Genomic DNA, 23,461 nt, shown 5'->3' with positions numbered 1-23,461 from the left:
CTTGGGGAGTGAATCAATGGACGGAGGATCTTCCTCTCTCTCTCCTCCTCTCTGTATATCTGACTTTCCAATAAATAAATAAATCTTAAAAAAATATATATATAAAAGGAAGGATTAGGCCTGCTGTAAAGGGGAAAGGCTTGGCAATGCCACTGAGTAGAAACACCGGGAGAAATCGGCCTCACATCCACAGCCTTCCCAAACACCTGTGCTTTCTGAAGCCGAATGCTTCATCCATGCTGGTAAGAACCAGCAGCTGGGGCGGAAGCACCTGTAGGCAGAATCGTAACTGCTGGCTGGCCAAGTTCACCTAATGCTCTGTTGCAATCTACTTGTGTATTCTGGAACTTTCTGAACCTCGATTCCCTAGCATGGGGATAACCAGACATTCCCTGTGCAGTGTGGTAAGCATGGTCTCAGGTTTGCCCAGTGTGTCATCCACGTTCACTAAAAAGTAGTCGTGAAGGTGGAGGAGTTCACAGCGGTCAAGACTTCTATAGGGCTACTCTGGTGGGTCCTTTCTCCGCTCTCCAGGGCAGGAGGGCGCCCCGGACTCCCCTGTAGCCTTCCTGGAGGAACCGGGCCTGGAGACATCCCACCTCGTACTTAGAAGCGGAGCTCTGTGTGCAGGTTCAAGGGGCACCTTCCTGAGGGGTACTGAGCATCTGCTGGCTCTCCCTGCACTTCCTGCTGGAGGCAGCCCACATCAGATCTACTCCTAAGGCCCCCACCTGGGATCTGACAGGGCCCCAGGGGGCCGCCCTGTTCTCAGCCAGTGTTTTGAAAGTGTTGCAGACTCCCCTCCCTCAGTCAACACTTGCTGGAGGCAGGGTCTCGGAATAGCATTTTAAACCTACTCCTCATCACTCTACTGCCTTTCAAATATTGAACTTCCAGACCAGGGCAGGAGCTGGGATGATGGGCAGGCTTGACAGGTGGAGGAGCTCCCTGGGCCAGGGGCAGCAGACCCATCTCAGGGAGGTGACCGACACCTCGTGGTCTTTGCCATGAAATAACTGAAGGACATAATGGCTCTGAATTCTTCTGGGGACCAACATCTTGTCACCTCTGGGATGCTCTTTCTACCAGGCTGTCGTTGGGGAAAGAGTGGCTGTGGTTATTTCTGGGTGCTGCCTGACATTTCCATGCACTGTCATATTTAAAGAGACAAAGAAAGTCACAAAAATGGTCCAGAGTCCTGTGCAGCCTCCTGCAAGCTGCCCCCGCAGGTGCAGTCTTCATCACTAAGGCGTGATGTGAAAGCCAGCATTACCCTAGTGCGGATGGGTATGGCTGCATTCTGATGGCCACAGCCTTTGTATGCACCCCCGTGTGTGTGTGTGTATATATACACTTGGGGGTTAGATTTTTAAAGATACTTATTCATTTGGAGAGAATGACAGAGATCCTCTGCTGGTTCACCCTTCAGAGACTGCAGTAGTCTGGGCTATAACTGGCTGAAGCCAGGAGCCAGGAAGTGCATCCATTACTCTCACACAGTAGCAGGGACCCAAGCTCCTGAGCCATCTCCCACTGTCTTCCTGGATACATTAGGAGGGAACTGGAAAGGAAGCGGCACAGCTGGGACTGGTGCCTGGAATGGGTACTCACGGGGCGATGGCTGCCGGCCCCTGGGGTGGGTGATTAAAGGGGGAGGGCATACACTCTTCTTAGCACCGTGCAGCCATCTTTCAGGCTGAGTCCCCTGCTGGCATCTGTCTGGAGCGCTTCCCACAGCCCCCCACCAACTTGTCAGGGGGGACGCCTGAGACACAGAGGGGGCCACTGCTTTTGTTTGTGGGGGCTTGATGATCGCTTTTCATGTTTGGAGCTCAATGATTGCCTTCTGTGCTTGGTGCGTCAAGTGAAGGTGGACAGAGTGGCAAGTTGAAAGTCCCCAAATGAAATTGTTTCAGAACTGGCTCAGCTCTGGGGGCCCCTGCACATGCCCTTTCAGTGTGAAACCTCTTTTCCCCTCGCTGTTCCTCCCTGCCTTCACCAGGCTTGGGAATGGCGCCATGGCCCATTTTTCCTCGCCAGTCTCTTCAGGGCATCGTGTTTGGGGTGAGAAGCAAAGCATTCCAATCAAGCTGACAGCCGAGGAGAACCTTTCCCTGCAGTTGACGTTGGCTGTAAATGGGAGAGTACTCCCAGCACCCTCAAACCCAGTCTCGTTCTGACAGCTGTGATTAACTTACCAATAGGGCAGTGTGTGTGTGTGTGTGTGTGTGTGTATGTTTTGGGAAGGAAAGGAGTGGGAAGGAGGGGTGGGGTCATCCCAGGAACTGCTGCCTCGAGCGGCCAGGGCAGAAGGGGACCAGCCTCTGGCTTCTTTATTTGGCTTCTGAGTGAGGTGCTGGCGTGCCGAGCCGGCCACCTGCTCTGCCTGTGCCGGCAGCCTGCTGCCAATGTGGAGGGCCGTTTGGGCGTTTCTGTGCTGCGTGGCTTGTAGCCTGGTAGGCTGTGACAGGCTTCTCTTTTTTCCTTTCTGTTTATTGAGGAGAACATCAAAGACTGCCGCACCTAGACTGTGCCTGGAAAACCCTCCAACCTCCCACCCCACGCCACCCAGACTCGTTTCACCTCTAGGGCAGGGACTGCGTGTGCCTGCCACATGCTTGTTGCCTTATCTTCTCTACCAGGTCCTGCCAGGTGCTTAGTCCCCAAAATCTGAGGGAGACACAGCTGCCTTCTCTCCCGCCTTGCTGAGTAAACCTGACCTGGATCTGGGGTGGGCAGCTTTGCCGAGCATGTGTGTGCCAAGGCCAGACCACGTGCACCCTCGTGCACCTGTTCCTGCTGCAATCTGGGTGTGTGGGCCAATGGCCGTTAGACGGCCAATGCCTGTGGCTGCATTCAGCTGTTTCCTTGGGGGTGGGCAGGGGCCTTATCTGTTGTGCCTGACTCAAGTGCGAACTGGGTGAAAGCAACAAACCAGTTACCTATACCAGGGTCCCGGGGTTAGGAGCCCATCTCTACAGGACCCTGCAGTGAGCTCAGTCAGTGCTGCTGCCTTGTGGATTTATCCCAAGTCTATCATTCCTACCACGCCTGGCACTGTTGCTCAGACCTGAGCCACGGCCTGTTGAGGTCTAACCCGCTGCCTGCATGGGCCGCCCTGTTTGGCCTTGACTTCCCCACCCCAGCGGCCAGTGCAAGCCAGTTACCTCACTTCCTGCTTATTCCGCCCTCCCACAGGCTGTCCTCTGGCAGATGGCACCTCTTGTGGCCCTCACTCACATCCTGCTCTGAATCCGCCTCTGTGGGCAGTGACTGCCCTGCCCCTGCCAGCCCGGCTTGCTCCAGCTTTATTTGCATTTGGGGCCTAACCACTCCTAGGCATTGTAATGAACAGGTACTGAATTGCTGGTCTACCTTCTGACTCAGTATCCTTGTTGGTTGGGTTTGGATGCCCTGGCATGGTGTCCACATCCAAAAGGCGTGCAGTTGCTGTCCTTGGAGTTAACCAAGGGAACAGAATCTCTGTGACAGTGCACTGTGACGATGTGTTGGCATCCTCGCACTGTAGGGACTGTGCCCAGGGGCGGGTGACCATCCCTCATCCCGAGAACCTCTGCCCTCGTGCCTCAACTTCATTTGTGGACCTCGCCAGTGGACTGGCCTTTGCACTCTCTAGGGCGCAGTCTTTGGAGAGGAAGTCTGTAGTGCCCAGCTATGCTGTCCCTTTTGTCTCCAACCACTGCCATCTCTGCTGCCCTGCCTTGCCCAGCACCTCCTTCCAGGTCTTCCTGGAGAAGCCATACCCTTACTGCTGTAGCTGGCTCCAGTGTCCACACCTCTGCCTCCCCTGCCTTGGATTCTTACAACGGGAAATGAACTTTCTTACCGCTGCCTTCCTCGTGGGTCCCCGTGGGATGTGCATCTGGTTCAGAGCGGTCGTACTGAAATTGAGCAGCTGCTGTGGGTGGTTGTCTGACGGCTCTGCGAGCTCAGGGTGAAGTCACACCTCCCTCTTTTTGAACACTTGCCTATTTGAGAGGCAGCGTGATAGATATAGGGAGAACCATCCACTGGTTCGCTTCCCATATTGGTCCCAAAGCCAGGGCCGGGCCAAGCCCAAGTGCATGTGGGTCTCCCACACAGTTGGCAGGGCTCCCAGCACCTGACCCATGTTCTGTTGCTTTCCCCAGTGTACCAGCAGGCAGCTGGATTGGAAGTGGAATAGCCAGGACTGGAACCGATGCAATGCTCAGATGTGGGAGGTTACGGGTCGCAGGCAGTGGCTTACCAGGCTAAGCCACGGCAAGGGCCTTTCTTAAAGGCTGGCATGTGGGAGGTGAACAGCTAGCGGTGGTTATGGCCATTTCCCACTCCCGATCACTCGCTGATGTGTCAGATGTGGGTATCTGCCCAACACTGTGCTATTGGATTTACAGGGCAGGAGGCTGACCGGAGAGGGGCAGGTCACACAACTGTGAAAGATAGAGCAAACCCACACCTGCCCACGAGGCTACTGCACTGGGTGAAGTCACAGAGTAGTCTGTTTAGCTATTTGAAGCCACTCACTATGCCAAAGACCTCCACGTGGAGACTAGCTTGTGGGGACAGAAAAGGTTGTCCTGGAGCACAGTGTTGAAAGGATTCCTAGGCTGGGCCCACCCTTCGTGGGAAGGGGTGCTATGTGAGCTGATGGTCACCGTGTGCACCCGTCAGTGGGGTGTGTTCCTGTGGAAGTCGGTGTCAGAGGGGCTGTTCAGGAAACGAACCTGGGAAGGGGCCAGCACCGCACTGGAGAGTCCCTGACTGCCAGTGCCTTCCCCAGGGCCCACCTTCTCCGACTGCTCTCCAAGCCCCGTTCTCAGATGAGGCGCTCGTGGGGAGTGGGGGGCATCAGCTGCTGCTTTCCCACTCTCGTTCTCTGGCACTGGAACTTCGTTCTTATCTTCACATCCAGTGGGATTGATGGGATGGTCTTTTAGAACAAAACTCCATTGCAAGTAGGTGATTGAAAGTGAAGCTTAGGGGTGGAGCTCAGCTTGACTTCCCATTCCAAAATAAAAATAAAAATTATGCCACAGGACTGTTCAAGTCAGGACAGGATGATACTTTCTGTAATTACAAGCTATATATTTGGAACTTAAAAAAAAAGTCCCAGCTTCTTTTTTTCACAGTTAATCATGGCAGTCTCGATTTTTCAGTAATAACACTAATTAATGCCTGGTGTCTGCATTACCCTTTTCAGATTTTCAGAACACTCTTTCCATGCACATTGTCTCGTTTAATCCTCCTAATAGTCCCGTGAGAAAGACGGGCTGCTTCCCTTCCGGCTCTGGATGAAGAGGCAGAGGAGGACTTGGGCAGTTTGTCTAGCTGGCTTCCAAACTTCTGGGTTCCCGTTGACTCTGTCTGTGCCGCCTCTGAAATATGCTAATACCGTCCTAACCCAGCTTCTATATTGGGAGGAAGCCTTTTTTTAAAGCTGAATTTTTATCGATGTGAATCATCCTGTTTGCTTCACCCACTGGACTTTGTCTCTTTGAAGCCGATTGGGCTGCACCGCACAGCCTCTGAGGCCCGGGGTGCAGCAGCCTGGAAGGAAGATGGAGCCTGCCTGCACGGCTTTGGCACCTTTATTCTGGTCTTTCTTCCTTTCTCCCCCCCCCCTTTTTTTTTTCTTTTTCAAAAATCCAGGAAAGTAATGCATGTACCTGGTAGGAAAAAAAAAGCAAATGTTTTCAGAAGGTATAAGGGGAAGGATAGGTTGCCACCCACCCCAGGCCTCTGGGTCTATTCCCAGAAGCAAGCTCAGTGAGAGTTTCCTGAATCTCCTTCCAGAACCTTCTCGGCACAGGGAAGCATACAGCCTAGCCCTGTCTCGGCGTACAGTTGCAAGGAGCCTGGCAGCCGCTCTGTGTTCTCACACAACCGGGCTGAGATTCTTCTGATGGGTGCACTCCGCACCACTGCTTTCTTTTCAGCCCCCTGCATCCCAGTGCTCGGCAGTCTGTCATTGACTGAGCATGTTCCACAGGTCACCTCGCCGGACGCATGCCACAGGGGTCTTTGTGTACACTGGGAAGTGTGTCCAGAGGACACATTACTGGGAGCACCATGCATTTTCTGCTCAAAATTGCCAACACTGAATATTCTACAGACTGCCTTCGTAACTCTCCTTGCTGCCTCAGATCTTTTTTAGGGGAAGTTCTGACCTAAATCATCTCTGCGAGAAAATAGTTTTTCTTCACAGGCTTAGGCTTTACAGAAAATAAAACACCCACCCGCCATTGCCGTGGTTGTGTCCTGCACTTGCATAGCGTGCTGCATTACCACATGCCGCCTTGGCTGTGCAGTTTTACTTAGAGCGACTCCTTACACTGGCCGCCTTACTTGCTCCACCAATGGGCTGAACTCTCACCCACACCCACAAGCTGCAGTTACAGCATGTCCCGAATGGGGCTTTGTTGCATAGAGACCACACTCTCCCCAGAGCGTGGTCTGTGTGTTAGGACTCCAATCTCTTTGCTAACCTAGTGAGGGGGCTACATCATGCTCCAACGGCACGCCACCTGGAGAGTTCTTCAAAATATTTGTCTACCCGAGAGCGTGTTTGACTTGAGGCGTAAGTTATCTGTGTCCCACATTAGGGTTCCTGACACCTGCTTTTAGCCATTGCAGACCTGGTAGGCAACAGTGATGGCTCAAGTAGTTGTGTTGCTGCTGGATACCTGGGTTGAGATTCTGTCTCCTTGATCCAGCCCTGGCCCAGCTCCGGCTGTTACAGACATTGGGAGAGTGAATCAACAGATAGAAGCTCTCTGTATGTGTGTGTCTCTCAAAATAAATCAATCTTCAGCAGCCCTTCTCAGGTCCCTCACGGAATTAGCTTCCCTGGGCGCTGGCCTTGGTGCTGAAGCAGGGTGGTGCTGGGGGGTCTCTATTGAACTGAGGGGCCAGTATGAGTTGTGGGACCTTTAGAGTTGAGGCAGCATCAACGATCCTCCCAACCGAGAGACATGTCAGTGTTTTAGCCACCAGGATAGCCACACAGGAGCATGACAGCTGCACCTCGGCCCCGATCTCTCTGGAAGGTCTTCTGAGTTGCAAGGTGCATCATAAAAAGGCCAGTGGTTTATAGCTGTGTTTCTTATCAGCTAACAACCTTCTGCAAGATATGAACACTTCTCAAAGTGAAGGAGCTTGTGCTGAACTATGTTTAATACCTCTTCTTGCAGAGATAAGCCAAAGAGTCAGGAGGGGAGATGTTTCCAGTGTGAACTGTGGGTTTTTGTATTCATATCCGAAAGATTTTTTTTTTCTTAAAAAAAAAAAAAAGAGAGAGACAAAAGATCTAATCTCTTCATTCAAGATAAGTTAAAAAAAATCGATTTGGAGGAAGGGTTTGAAGGAAGGTATTTGCCTTGGGCAGTGTGGTACACATTCAAGAAGTGTGCAAGGTGTGGCAGAAAAGGGAGATGCATTCAGATCTCGACCTGTAAGCTGTGCTCATCATTCATTCATCAGTGTTTATAAAATCCCTATCAAGTACTAGCACTGTTACAGGGCCTAAGGAAGGAATAATAATATGGCCCTGGTCTCATGCAGCTTACGTCCTATAGGCAACTGAGCAAGCAACCAGCCCTCCTTTGATCTGAGTTTTCCTACCTGTAGATTCTTTAAAAGTGAATGGTGCTGCTTCTGTTCCTCCCATTCCACTGGCTGAGATAGACATCAGTAATCAATCTTTGTACTCCAGGCAGCCACAATCAATTACTTGAGAAATAAATACGTGTTAACCTGGGCTGGATGGATTTTGAAGTCCTTTCCTACTCCACAATTTTATTCTTTTTTTTTTAAAGATTTATTTATTTTTATTGCAAAGTCAGACATACAGAGAGGAAGATCTTCCATCTGCTGATTCACTCCCCAAGTGACTACAACGGCCGAATCTGAGCCAATCCAAAGCCAGGAGCCAGGGAGCCTTCTCTGGGTCTTGCACATGAGTACAGGGTCCCAAGGACTTGGGCCATCCTCCATTGCTTTCCCAGGCCACAATCAGGGAGCTGGATGGGGAGTGGGACTGCCGGGATTAGAACCGGCAGCCATATGGGATCCTGGTGCATTCAAAGCGAGGATTCTAGCTGCTAGGCCATCACACCTGACCCAAAATTTTATTCTTAATAATTTCTAGTTAATAGTGGGGAGGCAATAGTGACCATCCCCCTGGCTTAGTAGGTTAAGCCTCCACTTGTGCTGCCGGTATCCCATAGGGGCTGCGGTTCAAGTCCTGGGGCTCCAGTTCCCATCCAGCTCCCTGCTTTGGAAGGCAGCAGTGAGGCGCCCAAGTCCATGGGCCCCTATACCCACATGGGAGACCCAGTAGGAGTTCCAGGCTCCTGGCTTCAGACAGGACCAGCTTGGGTTCTTGTGACCATTTGGGGAGCAAACCAGTGCATAGAAATTTACTCTCTGTGTCACTTCTTCTGTCTCCGTAAGTCTGATTTTTTAAATAAAAATAAATAACTGTTTGAAAAATTGGGAGACAATAATTCACCAAGGGGAAATTATAATAAAATTCCAAATTATTGGACTGTTGAAGCTATGGATTTGACAAGAAAAGCACTATTTGTTTGGTTTTGTGGGTTCAAAAGGCATGTGAAATAATTTAATCTCTTTGGTCTGAGACTTATCTCCTCATGCGCTTTGCTCCTTGGATAAGGAAGAGCTTGGTCCGCATTGGTCTTAAATTCCTTCCACTTTGCAAACCTTCACGGATCCTCTTTCTGCCAGAGTCAGGTTGAGTGGAGTCCTGCCTAATGTTTGCACCCATGCATGGTAACTTGACAGCAGTCACCAGCAGAAAGCTTCCTGGGTCCAGTATGGCCATCTGGTCTCCTCTGCTCCACTCAGCATGGTAGAAGACAAACCAAGGTTGAGCAGTTATCAGATCTTTAGAATTTTCCCCAGATTCCAGAGATACCCCCGGAGTTCTCCTGTCCCCTTCTGCCTACCCGTGGCAGGCTGGCATGTCCAGTGCACATGGCCCAAGTTCAGACTGCACACATAGGTACATACATAAAAAGTTAGGTGTATGCTCAGCGGCCTGGTCTGTTCAGACCTGCTCTTAGGATTTCTACATGAAGCTTGATCTCATGGCCAGAGGTTCCTCTCTGTATTAGAAAGCATCATTTCCACTTAGGGGAGCAGGGGTGTGTGCTATCCCAGGCTGGAGGGCCCACAGTTTGTGCCAATACTGGAATTTGGTGGTCTGTCCAAAAGCCAGCTTTTCTGTCTCCAACAAGCCTGAAAAAGAGGACTTTCTGACACCAGGTGAAGGGCATTTAAACTGAGGAGCGTTTAAAGAAAGAAGAAAGCACCCTTATTCCTCTGTTAAGTGAATGCTTTTTCCTTTCGTGGTAGAAAATATTAAAAAAAAAAAAAAAAAACATAAGATGTGGACTTTGCCTTGTCTAAAGCCACAGGTGTGAAATACACCTGGAAGCATTCTCCCTTGCAGCTGGTTCTGGGCCTGGCACTGGGGTCAGGGGTTAAGATGCACCTGGGATTTGCACATTTCACAGGGCGGCGCTTGCTTCTCGCCCAAGATCCTGGGTGGTGGGCCCGGCTCGCTGCTGAAGTGCACCCTGGGAGGTTTCCTGGGATGGGTCCCGTGGCGACAGCCTTTGCTCACATGGGAGACCTGGCAGGGATGTGGAGTTCCTGACTTGGGCCTGGCACGCTGATGAAGCCAGTTGTGAACCAACAAATGAAAGATCTCTCTGTTTGTCTCTTTGTCTTGACCTTAGAAATAAAATAAAAGTAACTTAAAAAACAAAACGTTAAAGACATCACTAATATTTTCCAGAGCCACAGAATTCTCTCACATTTGCAAAAGGGAGTGGAAGCCTTCCAGTTTAAGAGGTGTGGTTAGTGGTCTTGGGGATCAAATAACATGTTGAGTTAATGTGGAAATAACACCTAAACAATGCCAGTTTAGCAGCATGCAGTCTGAAACCAAATTGTCTGAGTTTGAATCCAGCCCTGTTTCTTATTACTTCACCCTCTCTATGGCTGAGTGGTTCTTTTTTTTTTAAGATTTATTTATTTATTTTTATGGCAAAGTCAAATATACAGAGAGGAAGATCTTCCACCTGCTGATTCACTCCCCAAGTGACTGCACTGACCAGAGCTGTGACAATCCGAAGCCTGGAGCTTCTTTCCTGGTCTCCCATGCGGGTGCAGGGTCCCAAGGCTTTGGGCTGTCCTTGACTACTTTCCCAGGCCACAAGCAGGGAGCTGGATGGAAAACAGTGCCACCAGGATTAGAACTGGTACCTGTACGGATCCCTGAGCCTGCAAGACAAGAACTTTAGCCACTAGGCTATCACACCGGGCCTTGTTTTTTGTTTTTGTTTTTAATCTGTTAAATGTATTTAGTAAAGAAACCTACTCTGTGCTTTACTTTGAGGTTATTTCTGAGTTGCATCCAGCATAGGCAGTAGCCTCCATTTCCTCGTTTGTGGACAGGGAAGAAGAGGACCACTGTATTCCTAACAGCTGCACGTGCTGTGGAAGTGTTAACTGATACAAGCTCAAAATTCTGGTGTGGGCATTGAGAAGGCCGTTTGCACTGTGATTTAGAAGAAAACCTGGACCTTGAACCTGCCACTTGTAGTGGTGTTGGCCTCTGGCTTCTGGTCTGTGGAGTGGGATTCAGCACAGGGCTTGTCAGGCCTATGCAGGGTCCAGCGGGGATGCCTGGCCTGGAGTCCGTGTTCAGTGAAGGCTAGCTGGTATTCTCAGCTCTCAGGTTCCAAGGCTTGACTGGAGCCTGTGCAAAAGTGCTGGGAAGAGTGGATTTGGGGAGATGCCCTTTTCGGGAGTAACTGGAGGTTTTGCTGTTCACAGACGTGGTCACCCTCCTGGACTTTCCCTACGCCTCCAGTGGAGAGAACACGGGAATCGTGAAGAAGCTGCCAAAGTTTCAGAACCGGGAGCTGGAGGCCACCCGACGCCAGAGACTGGATTACCCTGTGTAAGCATGGGGGATGGGTGTGGGGTTAGGGAGGGCTGTGGCATATAGGGTCTTTGCAGAAATGTTGAGCTCTGCACAGCTTTCAACTTGTGGGCCTAGAGGGCCCGGTGTGGTAGCCTAGTGGCTAAAGTCCTCACCTTGAGTGCCGGGATCCCATATGGGCACCAGTTCATATCCTGGCTGCTCCACTTCTCATCCAACTCCCTACTTGTCGTCTGGGAAGGCAGTAGCGGACAGCCCAAAGCCTTGGGATGCTGCACCTGCATGAGAGACTGGGAAGAGGCTCCTGGCTTTGGATCAGCTCAACTGAGCTTCAGCAGTTGCATCCACTTGGGGAGTGAACCAGCAGATGGAAGATCTTTCTCTTTGTCTCTCCTTCCCTCTGTAAATCTGACTTTCCAATAAAAATAAACAAATCTTAGCCTTCGTTAGTTGTCCGAGGGCTTACTGGAGTGGGCAGCGATGGGGTGAGATCTTGCACAGCTGGCGCGAGCCAGCCTCGAGGGCAGCTTTGACTTTGCCTTCCCTATTGTGCGGGACTTCAGGGCTGTGTGGGGCCTCTCGGGGCCTGATCTCCCCCACTGATTTCCGCAAAACCCACACAAATGTATTCTTTTTTTTTTCCTTTTGTTGGATTAAAGACGCTGAGAATGGTGCCTGGCTGCAGAGAGATTTTGAGTCACTTTTCAGAGCATACGTTCCCACTCAGCTTCCTTGTAATAACTTCACAAGCTGGCTCAGCTGGGCGGGTCACAAGGGAGTTGTGTGTCACCGTATGCTTGCCTATCGTCCCACTGATTTCGAGGCCCTATTATAAAGCCCAGCATGTTCTAAAGGACATGTCTGGGGGTGTGCCCAAAGGACCAGGTACCACTGCCGCTTTAACCCAGACCACCATCCGGTTGCTGGTGTAAATGGAGAGACCCTGAGGCATCGGGTCTGACCTCGATCCATGTTTCTAACGCAGTATGTGATGGCTCCCAGCTTCTCATGCTTTCATCACCATCACGGTGCGTGGCAGGAAGCAGACATTCAGCAAATATTTCCTGAATGACTGATGGATCACCTATCTTGGCTAAAAGTATCCTAGTTTAAGTTGATTGTTATTTTATTCTCCCTCCACAGATTGCTAATGTACAGTCTGTTTTTTTTTTTAACATGAAAATAGCGCCAATCCAGGAGAGGGATGATTGGATCAGCTGGTGTGTGTTGGTTGGCCAGAGTCAGAGCATTGAACAACCTAAATGTGAACATTAAAGACTCCTGGTGTATATGTGTCCCAGTTATCCCGAGTGATGCCATTTGCAGATTATTACATTTTTTTTTTGGTACCTTGGGGCTGTTATCATTGATAGAAACAAAATTGCTAAAAAAAAAAAACCCTCCTTTTAATCATAGGAATTGGAATAGCTTCTTATCAAGTAGCCTTTTATTAATTTCCAGATTTTTATTCCATGTCTGACTTCAGAAGCCTTAATCAAGAATTCAAATGGCAGGCATGGGAGATTTGTAAAGGGGCCCAGGCAGACAGTTTCCTGTGCAAGGTGGAACGCCTGTGAGTTCTGTACAATGAAGCTTAACTCCTGTCTTTTGCTGCTCCTTTGTCTCAAAAATCAAGCTCTGCAAGCTGATCTCCCGTGATGAACACGAAGGCAAATTCAACCCTTCTTTAGAAAGAAAGCAATTTACTTGGTCATTGTTAGCTGTAATTACCTGTTCTTGGATGATAGCAATCTGCAGCTTTCTCCCCCTCCTCTCCCTTGCAGGTTTACTGTTTCAATGTGGCTTTATTTACTCCATTATTGCAAGTCCAATCTCTGTGGGATTCTGTACTTTGTGGATTCTAATGAGATGTACGGCACACCTTCAGTATTCCTCACTGAAGAGGGTGAGTGGAAAAACAGAACCTTGATACCGATGCTGTGATGTTCCCGGGCTCTGTCTGCAGTGACAGCCGTCTAGAATGAAGAAGTTACCCTCAGAGCCGCAGCTCGGCCGGAAGCGTCCGGTCACCGTAATCCTGCATTTACCGAAATGTATCATTCCGTAAGATGGGAGTGGAGAAAAAAGGTGCTGTTCTTTCTATAAACACTTACGTTGATTATTTTGGGCAGACTCGGTAAAGAGGGGTTACTGAAGAAATTGTTGTGGAATTAAGACAACTGTACAAGATTGGGGAAATAATTGGAAGGAATCAAGATGGGTTTATGGGTTTTTGGACTCTGATTACTTCTCAAGTGTCTTTGTTTTTCTTCCATTTGGAGGAAACAGAAATTGAGTGTTGTTTATGCGAGCCAGACTATAGGGAACTAAATGCGGGCATCAAATTAAACTTTTTTCTGGAAGCTTAAAAGAAATGTTTTATTTAGAATGGAATGCTTGCTTTTTTTTTTTTCTGTCGCTGTGTTTTTGCTTACAGGAAGCAGGACTGTGATTCAGTCTAGTACTTTCTCTGAACAATTGTTGAAAAGGTGTAGCAAGATTATTCACTCTGAGGCAGTTTTTGCCCTGTTCACGAACTTTATTTCTTCTTTTAGGCCATTTGCATATTCAAATGCATCTTATCAGAGGAGAAGACCTGGCTGTGAAAACGAAATTCACCCTACCTTTGAAGGAGTGGTTTCGGCTGGATATCTCTTTCAGCGGAGGCCAGGTACCTGTGTGCAGAGCCTTAGTCCGCGAGGGCCTATTAGTTGTGGTAGCATTCCCACCAAAAGCTAAGCCTGGCGGTAACACCAGGGTACAACAAAATCTACAAAAGCAGATTTGTGGCAAACGGCAGTCTCCTGCGAACTTTCATGGATGGAAGTTTAAATCATAAGAGTCCTATCCCATTTAATTAACTTTGAAAGTGCTTCCTTCAACTCTGTTGTGAATGAGTAAATAATACAGCTGACTGTAGAGCCACAGTTATCTGAGCGATTCAGTCTCTCTCCCCTGGGAAGATAGGCTTTGTGGTGATAAATGTTAGAACAGCACTTGCCATGTTTTGCGTAGTGCTATCAGATCTACAACCTTTTTTATATTAAAAAGAAAAAGAAAATTTATTGGTTTAGTTCAGCCAAGAAATGGTTTGAGTGTTTTTAGCAGTTGCAACAATTGCTCATGTTTGATACCAAGCAGACTTATACTAATGTGCGAGTATATAGCTTCCTCCTGGTGCCCTGAGGGGCCTGCCTTACTTTGTGTTGTAACACACGGCCCCAAGATGATCCTATCTGCTTGCACGTTAGTAGAAGTCTGCTTGGCTTGACTTACTTTGTGCCATAACATGTGGCACCTGTTCCCCATGCTCCTGACCCTGAGTTGATGAACGCAAACTCATCTGTTGTCACAGTTGAAAACAGTTCCATTTCTTGATAGATGAGAGCACTTCAAAAAGTTCATGGAAATGGAATTACAAAATCGGTATATTTTGGTGCAAAAAAAAAAAAAACCACAATCTTTACAATCCATGCATGTGAAATTCTTCCAAGGCTCATGCAGAGTGCATGTGGGAAACCTGAGGGGAAGGCGTTGGCTCTGTAACATAGAGGCTGCTTGGGGTGTAGTCCCGGCTTCCTTCCAGTTCTAGTTTCCTGTGAGGCAGTAGGTGATGATGGCTCAAGTACCTGGGTCCGTCTTTGAAGTTCTCAGCCCAGGGCTGGCTTTTGCAGTCATTCAGGAAGTTAGCCTTATACCTTTTGCTGGTTGCTGCATGCTTTCACCAGCTTCTTGGGACTGATTTGTAACTTTGCTGTTCCAAAGCTGGAAGAGACGGCTGTGTTTGTCTTGTGCATGACCCGGTAGGCAGTCTTCCCTTGGTGTTTAGCCTGATCACATTTCCTTCTCTGAAAAGAAATCAGGTCAATCCTTGTTGCCTTCCTGAGGAGAGTCTGTAAAACATTAGCTGAGATGTCTCTTTAATGTCAGTTCCCTTAAAACTGGCGGGTCACGTAGCTCAAGTCCACATTTTCATGTCCATGCGCGTGGGAGCTCTGATGACATTAAAGCTTGGCTGTGGCCTTCTTTGGAGGAGGAGATCAGCTAAGTGCTCCTTGTCATGGGGACAGGTATCAAATCATCCGCGCAGATTCACAGATCTTATTTTGCACCTGCTGTATGCAAGGCACTAGACAGCAATTGCTTATAGACTATTTATGGAAGTAGCATTAAGCATGTGAAGAGCTGTCATAAGGCAAGCTTAATTGCCAAATGATTCATATCGATTTTGCGAGGGGAGACAGTGCTCCGTGCCAAGATGCTGAGGGCAGGTTTTACGGGGCAGGCTGCTATGTCTGGGCAGAATTCAGATGGGTTTGGGGTGGGACATGGGTTGGAGGTGGGGGATGGCTCAGCTTGTGACCAGGGGCAACGCAGAAATCGGGCTGATGGTATCTTTGTTCTGTGTTGTTGCCATGGAGTGTCCGAGACTGAACAATTCAAAAAGATAAAGTGTATGTCGCTCCTGATTCTGGAAGCTGGAAAGTCCAATGTCAAGTTGCAGCCGTCTGGTGAGGGTCTTGCTGTGTCGTTTCACGGTCAGGGTGACATGTGGTGAGAAAGAGCAAACACAGGAACCGTGCCTCTCTCCCTGTGTTTATGAAAAAAAAATAAACAATAAAAAGGTATGATTATTTATTTGAAAGAAAATTACAGACAGAAAGGAAGAGATCTTGCATCCACTGGTTCACTCTCCAAAGATCACAACAGCCACGACTGGGCCAGGCCGAAGTCAGGAGCCAGGAGCTTGCTCTGGGTCTCAAGTGGGCTGCAGGGGCTCAAGGAGTTGAATAATTGTCAGCTGCTTTTCCACCTGCGTTAGCAGGCAGCAGGATTGGAAGTGGAGCAGCTGGACTCTAATCCGCTCACATATGGGATGCTGAAATCACAGACGGTGCCTTAACCCACAACACCGGCCTCCTCCCTTCTTCTTGTAAACCATTACTTTATACCATCGCTCCACTCAAGTGACCTCATCTGACCCTGCCGACTCCCAAATGCTGTACCTATAGATACCATCCACATAGGAATGTGAAGAGTAAGTTTTCAACCCATGAAATTTGGGGAACCATATAAGCTGGACTTGAAATTTGTGGAGTATAGGGGACAGAAATAAGAAAAGCTGCACTTGAGGGCTAGCATGTGGAGGATCTTTGCTGTCAGGAATCTCAACTTCAGCTTGCAAGGCAGTAGGGCACCATAGGTTTCTGTGCAGCACAAGAATAAAAGGAGTCGTTTAATTAGACATGGGTCGAGTGGCCAACCACATGGTGAGTTAAAGCAGGTGCAAAGTGGCTGGCATTGTGGTACAGCGGGGGTAAGCTGCTGCCTGTCATGACAGTATCTCATATGTGATTGCTGCTCCGAGTCCTTACTGCCTAGATTGTGACCCAGCTGTCTGCTAATTCACCTGGGAAAGCAGTGACGATGGTCTAGCGCCTTGGACCCCTGCAACACAGTGGAAGACATGGATGAAATTTGGATCCTGGCTTTTGACCCTGATCAGCTATTTGTGGCATAAACCAGCAAATTGAATATCTCTGTCAGTCTGTATGTTACTCTGCCTTTAAAATAAATGTGAAGTAATTTTTGAAAGACTTATTTACTTTTGTTGGAGAAACAGATTTAAACAGAGAAGGAGAGACAGAGAGAAAAATTTTTCATCCACTGATTCACTCCCCCAAGTAGCCACAATGGTCAGAGCTGAGCTGATACGAAGCCAGGACCCAGGACCCAGGAGCTTCTTCCGGGTCTCTCATGCAGGTATAGTGCCCCAAGGCTTTGGGCCGTCCTCAGGCATAGTGCCCCAAGGCGTTGGACTTTTCCAGGCCACAGATAGGGAGCTGGAAGGGAAGTGGAACAGCCAGGACATGAACTGGTGCCCATATGAGATCTTGGCATGTGCAAGGCGAGGATCTAGTCCCTGAGCCATCGTGCTGAGCTTGATGAAATAATTTAAAAGAAGAAAAAGCTAGAAAGAAAATGCAAAGATCAGAAAAGGGGAAAGAAAAGGGTATTTTGGGGAATGCTTGTAGGCTTTGACCCATTTTTCCTTTTTCCCTTTGCTTTTTCTGATAATAGCATTGGCCCCAAACAACCTTTAATGCCCCCCCATACAAAGTCCACCTCTGTGATGGCTCCCTGGAGTGGGTACCATGACAAGGGATGAGTGACTTAAGGGAGGTGATTGGTTTGGACAACAGCTGATTAGACCCATTTTCCTTTTTTTAACCGCCATGTTGGGTAGCTGAAGTGGCTTGGTTTGGGATGGGTCGGCCTAACTTTCACAGATCCTGTGTGTGATGGAGGGAGACCAGTACACTTGCACAGACATGTGCTCTGTGGAAGCATTTGGAAGAAGCAGTAGGACCCTTAAGGTCCTGGAGCTCACATGGTGGTCAGAGACTGGGGAAGAGCCAGCAACACTCTAGACAAACCGTTGCCCTCCCTTGAAACGAAGAGTGGAGAGTGCTGAGCGATGGGAGGGGGGAACAGCAGTGCGTGGAGAACATGCTGCGCCAATCTTGTTTTTCTCCCGCAGGCTCTCATGAAATCACAGTAAAATTTCCAAACCTCCTTGTAGTATCACACACGCTTCCTTGTTTTTGCATGCAACAAGCTTGTCAGCCTAAATACATCAAATGAACCTGTGGCATGGTGCTCAGGAGTGGCTGGGATGCCCCGGCAGAAACTGGTGGGGGATATTTTTAACCATATCAGATCACTTGGAGACACTGGATTTAGTAAAGCCTTAGAGTATGCACAGGACTGCTAGTCTTTATTGTGGCAGAAATGGAACGTGCATTTGGCGCATTTGGTGGCTCCTTTGTGAGGTCGTTTGGACAAGGACTGGGTACATACTGTGGCGTGCTGAGGTCTACTAGTCACTGACCTAAATGTGTCTCTCCCAACAGATAGCAGTCACCACCAGCACTGGCCGGGACTTGCAGAGCTACCATAACCAGACCATTAGGTATGTGTGATCGTTCCTGTTTCCAATTTGCTGCTAGAGAGTTAAGGAATCTTTGCACTTCAGCCCTTCGCTTACACCTCTCCACACCTCCTCATTCAGTTTTTGCAAGCATTGCTTGTTCTCTGCCCATAGAGCAAGTCTTTGCATTTGCCCCTCTCCCCTGCAACCTTTTTTTCCCCCTAAGCAAGAGATACTGTTTTTTTCTCTCTCCAGATCTCATTGCAAATTCTTATTTTGATGGCACTTCTTAATTCATTTTCTTTGAAAATTGTCTTCTATGAAGGATCCGGGAAGAAATCAAAGTATTAATACTGCTTATTGAGAATGGCTGGTAACTTTGGCCTCATATAAAACATAAAAGCAGACAGTCGTGATATTTATGTTTATAATCTAGATTTGCAATGTATGCAGCCACTGATATTGGTGTAACTTTTCATCCTTATGTAACCATCCTGTGCGAGAGTTACACAAACTGACAATGCGGTCCTTTGCCTTGGGTTTCATAATCTTTTAATTTGCTTCTGCATCCATGTAGAAGAGTGAGTCGATGGTGTCATTGTCATTATCCCTTGATGGCCTCTTGGTTAAGACCAAGTGGGGCAGTGTCAGAACCTTAGGACAACCTTCCTGAGGCATTTGGGGTATCCTGTGGTAGCCAGATGACTGATGTATAAATCAGTGAAGAAGAATAATTGTAAGGATCGGAGACAAAAATCACTGGCTTTGTGTTTAAGGGTTTTGGGGATTTGTTTTAAATTAGAGTAGGTTTTATTTCCCCCAAAGATTTGTTTATTTTTATTTGAAAAGCAGAGCCTAAAGCCAGAAACCAGGAACTTCTCACAAATCTCCCACCAGGACACAGGGCCCAGGAATTGGGCCATCGTCTGCTGCTTTTTCAGGGACATTGGCAGTGAGCTGGATTAGAAGTGGAACAGCTGGGACTTGAGAAATGCCCATTTTCTGACCCCTGTATTTATAAGTTTTAAGAGCAATATGATCAGTAGCAAAAATGCCCAAGATGGGACTGGAGGGTATTTAGTCTACTTTTTTTTTTCACCCATTTCTGTTGACCTTGAAGTCAGGCCCATAGAACAATGCCTATTTTCATGGCTGGATTAAAGGATTAGTGTTTTATAGGAAAGCTTAGGAAGTGCTCTTAACTCTTGAGCCTGCAAGAAAGAGATGGGTGGGTAGCAGGTAGCACATAGATGTGGGGAGGCACAAAGACTGCGCTCTAGAACAGAGTGAATTGAATGCCTTGTAAGGCACTTGGTGGGCTCGGTCAGCAGGGTCGTGTTGCAGAGAAGATCCTTGTCATGTGACAGGTGGCTTGCCTCTGGAAAGCTCAGCAGGGGGAGAGTGTGTGAGTTCTCTATGGCCCACAGCAGATCCACGACACTAGCAATCTGTATGAAGTGAGCTCCAGAAATGAGGGACGCTCATTTTGAGACACAGATTCTAGAATTGTCGTTTCCCTCTTCTCCCTGGAATATACTTATGACCCTAGGGTATTTGGGATATCAGATAGGGTTTCATACCCTTCATTTTTTAACACAAGGACTTGTCTCCCACATTCCAGAATATTGGAAGTAGACATCAGTGCATTGTGGACAGAGACCAGACAAGGGAGCTTGTGTTAGCTGACTTCGGGGCTGTCAAGACCAAGTCATAGAGTGGAGTGACTTCAGCCCAGGAACTCAGTGCCTCAGCTTTAATGGTCACAGGTCCAAGGTTATTGCCCGTGGGTTGCTGCTCCCGGCACACGGCAGCACAGCTCCAGTGTCCACATGATGTGCTGCCTGTGTGTGTTTCCTGTCTGGAACTCCCCTTCTGATAAAGATACCAGTCCTGTTGGATTAGGGACCTGCCTAACCAGTATGACATCATCTTCACTGATGTTTGCAGTAACCCTTTTGCCAAAGGAGGCCATACTAGGGCTTTGGTCTTCAACATACAAATGGGGATGGGGCACAGCTCACCTCGAGAGAAGTTGTCATTATCTAACATTTTTAATATGACACTTCAGGAAGTCACACCAAGGGCTGACATTTGGTCTTATGATTAAACAAAAACCCACATTCTAGATCAGCTGCCCTCCTTGTATTCCTGGGGCAACTAGACTTCAAGCCAGGCCCAGCAGATGGCTTCAAGAACCCACCTAGGACACCTGCGGGGAGGTGGTTTGGACTTAGTCCAGTTGCAACCTTGCTTTCAGAGTGGGCCAAGCCAGGGAACAGCCACCTGTTCCTGAGAAAGCCTCGACCTCCTCCCTCTCACCCCACCCCCTCCCTGTTTCTGTAATGCATGCATTGTGATGTTGTAATGGCTGTAATCCCACAAAGGTATCCCGGGAAGCATTTAAGTGCTGGAGTCCAGGGCGCTGATGAGAGGCTGTCAGGATGGGAGCCCTTGATGACTGCTGACGACTAGGTTCTGTAGTGTTCAATTCCCTCCGCCAGTCACTCATTCATTCACTCAATCAACACATACTTATTGAGGGCCAATCACATGCCACACACCGTGCACAGGTGTGGGAATGAAATTATGAAACAAAAGAATACAGCCCCTGCCTAAAACAATCTGCCGGGAGAAAAAGAGAGAGAGAGAGAGGGAGGTTATTAAACAAATGCATTCGCAATCACAAACTGGCTGCTAAGGAAGAAATGACTAGGGTGGCTGGAGCAAGTGGCACTGAAGGGGAGAATTACTGCAAGGGGTCAGGCATGGCTCATTGGAAATCTGAAGTTTTCCTCCCTGAGAAACTTTGAGCTGGCAGCGTCAGGGAGTTTTGGAGCCCCCTGACTCTCTCCAGTGCAGATCAGAGAGGAGTTTGCCGGTGGGTCTGAGGCTTTCTCAAAAGTGACTGACTTGGGCTTGGAATAGCCTGGCGTGGGTTTTAGGGCGGCCAAATTGACAGCCATCAAACAACGCATAGGGCAAGGAGTCTCCTGCAGTCATTAGGCAGCCTGAGAACTGGAGAGAATAACAATGTGGAAATACCAAAGTAGATGGAGACCAGGCTGGGTAGATCCCCTGCTGGTTGATGGCCATTAATGACAAATGAAAAATTACCGCTCGGTGCCATAGGGACCAAGTGATTTACTATCAGTCGGACAATTCAGGGCAAGAATCCATAAAAAAGACACTTGAAGCATTTAATTGCGTTTAAAAAATAGAAATGTACATTCACCAACCTGTCTTTCTAGAGGGGCCTTTTCTTTGAGTATGGATTTTCAGATTACAGTTCCCCGTGGGCTTTCTTGCGTGGACAACTTCAGGGTCTGTTTCTGCCAGAAAGCAAAGGGAATTACAACACCTGTGAAACCACCAAAGCTCAAAGTCGTGGAGTTGCCTCAAGTTTATTTCCCCAGCCTTTTAGTATTGTATTAATTCCTCCACAGCTTTTTACTGAGTCTATCCAAAAGAATTAACATCATTTTTTATAGAAAGAGCCCCTACTCATATTTTATTGGAGTTTATTTTTCAGTGAAAGGCCTGATTATAAAGACCGTACAATTGGTAGTAACTAGCGTCAGGATAAATGTACTTTACTCCTACCAAGATGAACTCAGAAGTCAAAGTCTGATGTTGCGCTAACCTTATAATAAAAAAAGCTGTGACTGTTAAGTCTCTGGGCCTTCAATGGGCCTGACGCTGTCCCAATCGGCTCAAAAACGTTTGAATATTGCAGCGTTTCCAGATGTTGAGTTTTCTAATTAGGGATGGTCAGTTGGTAAAGTCTAAGTAAGTACAGCCAGGTCCAGAAAATTCTGAAGTCAGCAACACTTATGATGGCATGTATTTCCAACAAGGGACACCCCGGTGTAGCTCACTTAATTCTCATACCATAGAGGTGGGCACTATTACTGTCTCTATTTTGTTTTTAACCAAGCTGTCGGTTTTGAGCATGATACTTTGGTTTTTTGTTTGTTTGTTTTTTCTTTTTCTTCTTTTTTTTTTATTTTGACAATCTTTACATAGTTAATTGGCGTAAAAAAAGGTCAAAGGCTATAGGAAAGTGGGTAAGATTATTATTTCCATATTATTTCCTTCATGTATCTTAGGTAAAGGGGGATATTGAGGGAGAAGCCCCACCCGGTTTCCCACCCACTCCAAGTCCCGCATGTGGGGCAGAGCATAATACTTTGTAACATTACTTATTTATTTGAGAGGCAGAGAGAGAGAGAGCTGACTTTTCCAGCCAGGCTCACAGTGGCCTCAGGGGACAAAGCCAGGAGCTGAGAACTCAGTCTGGGTCTTCCATGAGCCCAGGTTCTTGATCCATCACAGCTCCTCCCCAGGTCTGAGTTAGCAGGAGGCTGGAGGAAGAGGCAGAGGTGGGCACTGAACTCATGCTCTCGCAGGTGGGACATGGTTATTTTAATTGGGACTGATGGGGCAAGTGGCCAGCCTTCTGTTTCCATTTCTAAAATGGGGAGGGGGAGGTTCCCGAGCACTGTGTCCAGTTCACCTATGGCATAGTGTAGGCTTCAGCAGTAGATGTTGTAGAGCCATCCGGGTTGGCAGGTGCACTGGTGATGGTTGAGTGGAAGTTGTTGGGAGAGCTGCGCAGAGTCATGACCTAGGAGTCATCTGGTGCCAGCTGCTGTCTCGTGTGGTTGTTGCCATGCCTTATCTGTGCGAGACCTGGAGGACCAATCCCCCAGTCCCACTCTCACAGGTAATCGCTTTGTGATCCACCTGGAGAAAAGGGATGCACCCGCCAAGGCTGTCGTCCTGCAACAAGAACTGCTGAGCTGAAGCCCTTGTTTTCCTTCTGAGTTGCCCTTGGGCAAAGCTAGTTCCTTAGTATTCAAGCTTGCTGCCGTCGTGGATGTCAGACTGTGCCCAGTTCTTCGCCTTTTTGTGTTTCCGATCCTGCCAGTTGCACCTGCTAGGGGTTGAGTTCTTTGCTCTGTCCTGGAATAAACTTGGGTCACCTGGTTTCCCTGACTGTGGCAGGCTTGCTCTGTCTGCATCCACGTCACCTGGCCCTTGGTGTATTCTGTCCTCATCCCTGTCACATGGCTCCCTGGGCTCCTGGCGACTGCCTGGCACTTTCCTTTCCTCCCTTCTGCTTCCTTCTGCCCTCTGTGCTGCCTGGCTCATTCCTCATGGCTGGGCTTCTTCCTTGAGACCTGGCTTAACTCCTTCTTGCTGTTCACATATGTGGTGTCACTTTGTGTTCATCCATTCTTGTTTAAGTTTTTAAAGACCCTGGTTTTTAAAAATCAGAACTATAGGAAAATGCAGTTTGATACTTTGCTTCCCTATATGTAACATCCTCTGCTCTCACCTCTGAGGAAACAGATGGATTGTTTTTTTAAATTTTATGTATACCTCTAGTTAAGTTTTTTTTAATGTAGACACACACACATACACACAGCATCTCCTGTTAGAATAAAAGTATACCCTGTTTGCTGTACCTTTATTTTTTCAATTAGCAGTGTATCTCGGAGTATATCTCCAGGAATCTTTCAAACCTGTTCTTAAATTGGGGATGGCTCAATGGC

The 23,461-nt window shown here is 48.1% G+C and overlaps 1 protein-coding gene across 3 annotated transcripts in view; it reads left to right on the top strand.

Annotated features, from left to right (window-relative positions):
* The window catches only part of SEL1L3 (SEL1L family member 3), a 100,636-nt gene that overhangs the window by 15,197 nt on the left and 61,978 nt on the right, over nucleotides 1–23,461 (top strand). For all 3 annotated transcript variants that reach the window (XM_040966258.1, XM_040966259.1, XM_040966257.1), the window contains exons 3-6: nucleotides 10,867–10,993; nucleotides 12,760–12,881; nucleotides 13,531–13,646; nucleotides 17,890–17,948. In XM_040966258.1, the coding sequence (XP_040822192.1) occupies nucleotides 10,867–10,993; nucleotides 12,760–12,881; nucleotides 13,531–13,646; nucleotides 17,890–17,948 (424 nt within the window). The remainder of the gene's footprint in view (nucleotides 1–10,866; nucleotides 10,994–12,759; nucleotides 12,882–13,530; nucleotides 13,647–17,889; nucleotides 17,949–23,461) is intronic.

Source organism: Ochotona curzoniae, unplaced genomic scaffold (genome assembly GCF_017591425.1).
Source record: "Ochotona curzoniae isolate NIBS_2020 unplaced genomic scaffold, NIBS_Ocur_1.0 scaffold_4505, whole genome shotgun sequence".
Taxonomy (NCBI): domain Eukaryota; kingdom Metazoa; phylum Chordata; class Mammalia; order Lagomorpha; family Ochotonidae; genus Ochotona; species Ochotona curzoniae.
Note: the sequence above shows the minus strand (reverse complement) of the source record. Positions and strands in the feature narration are given on the sequence as shown.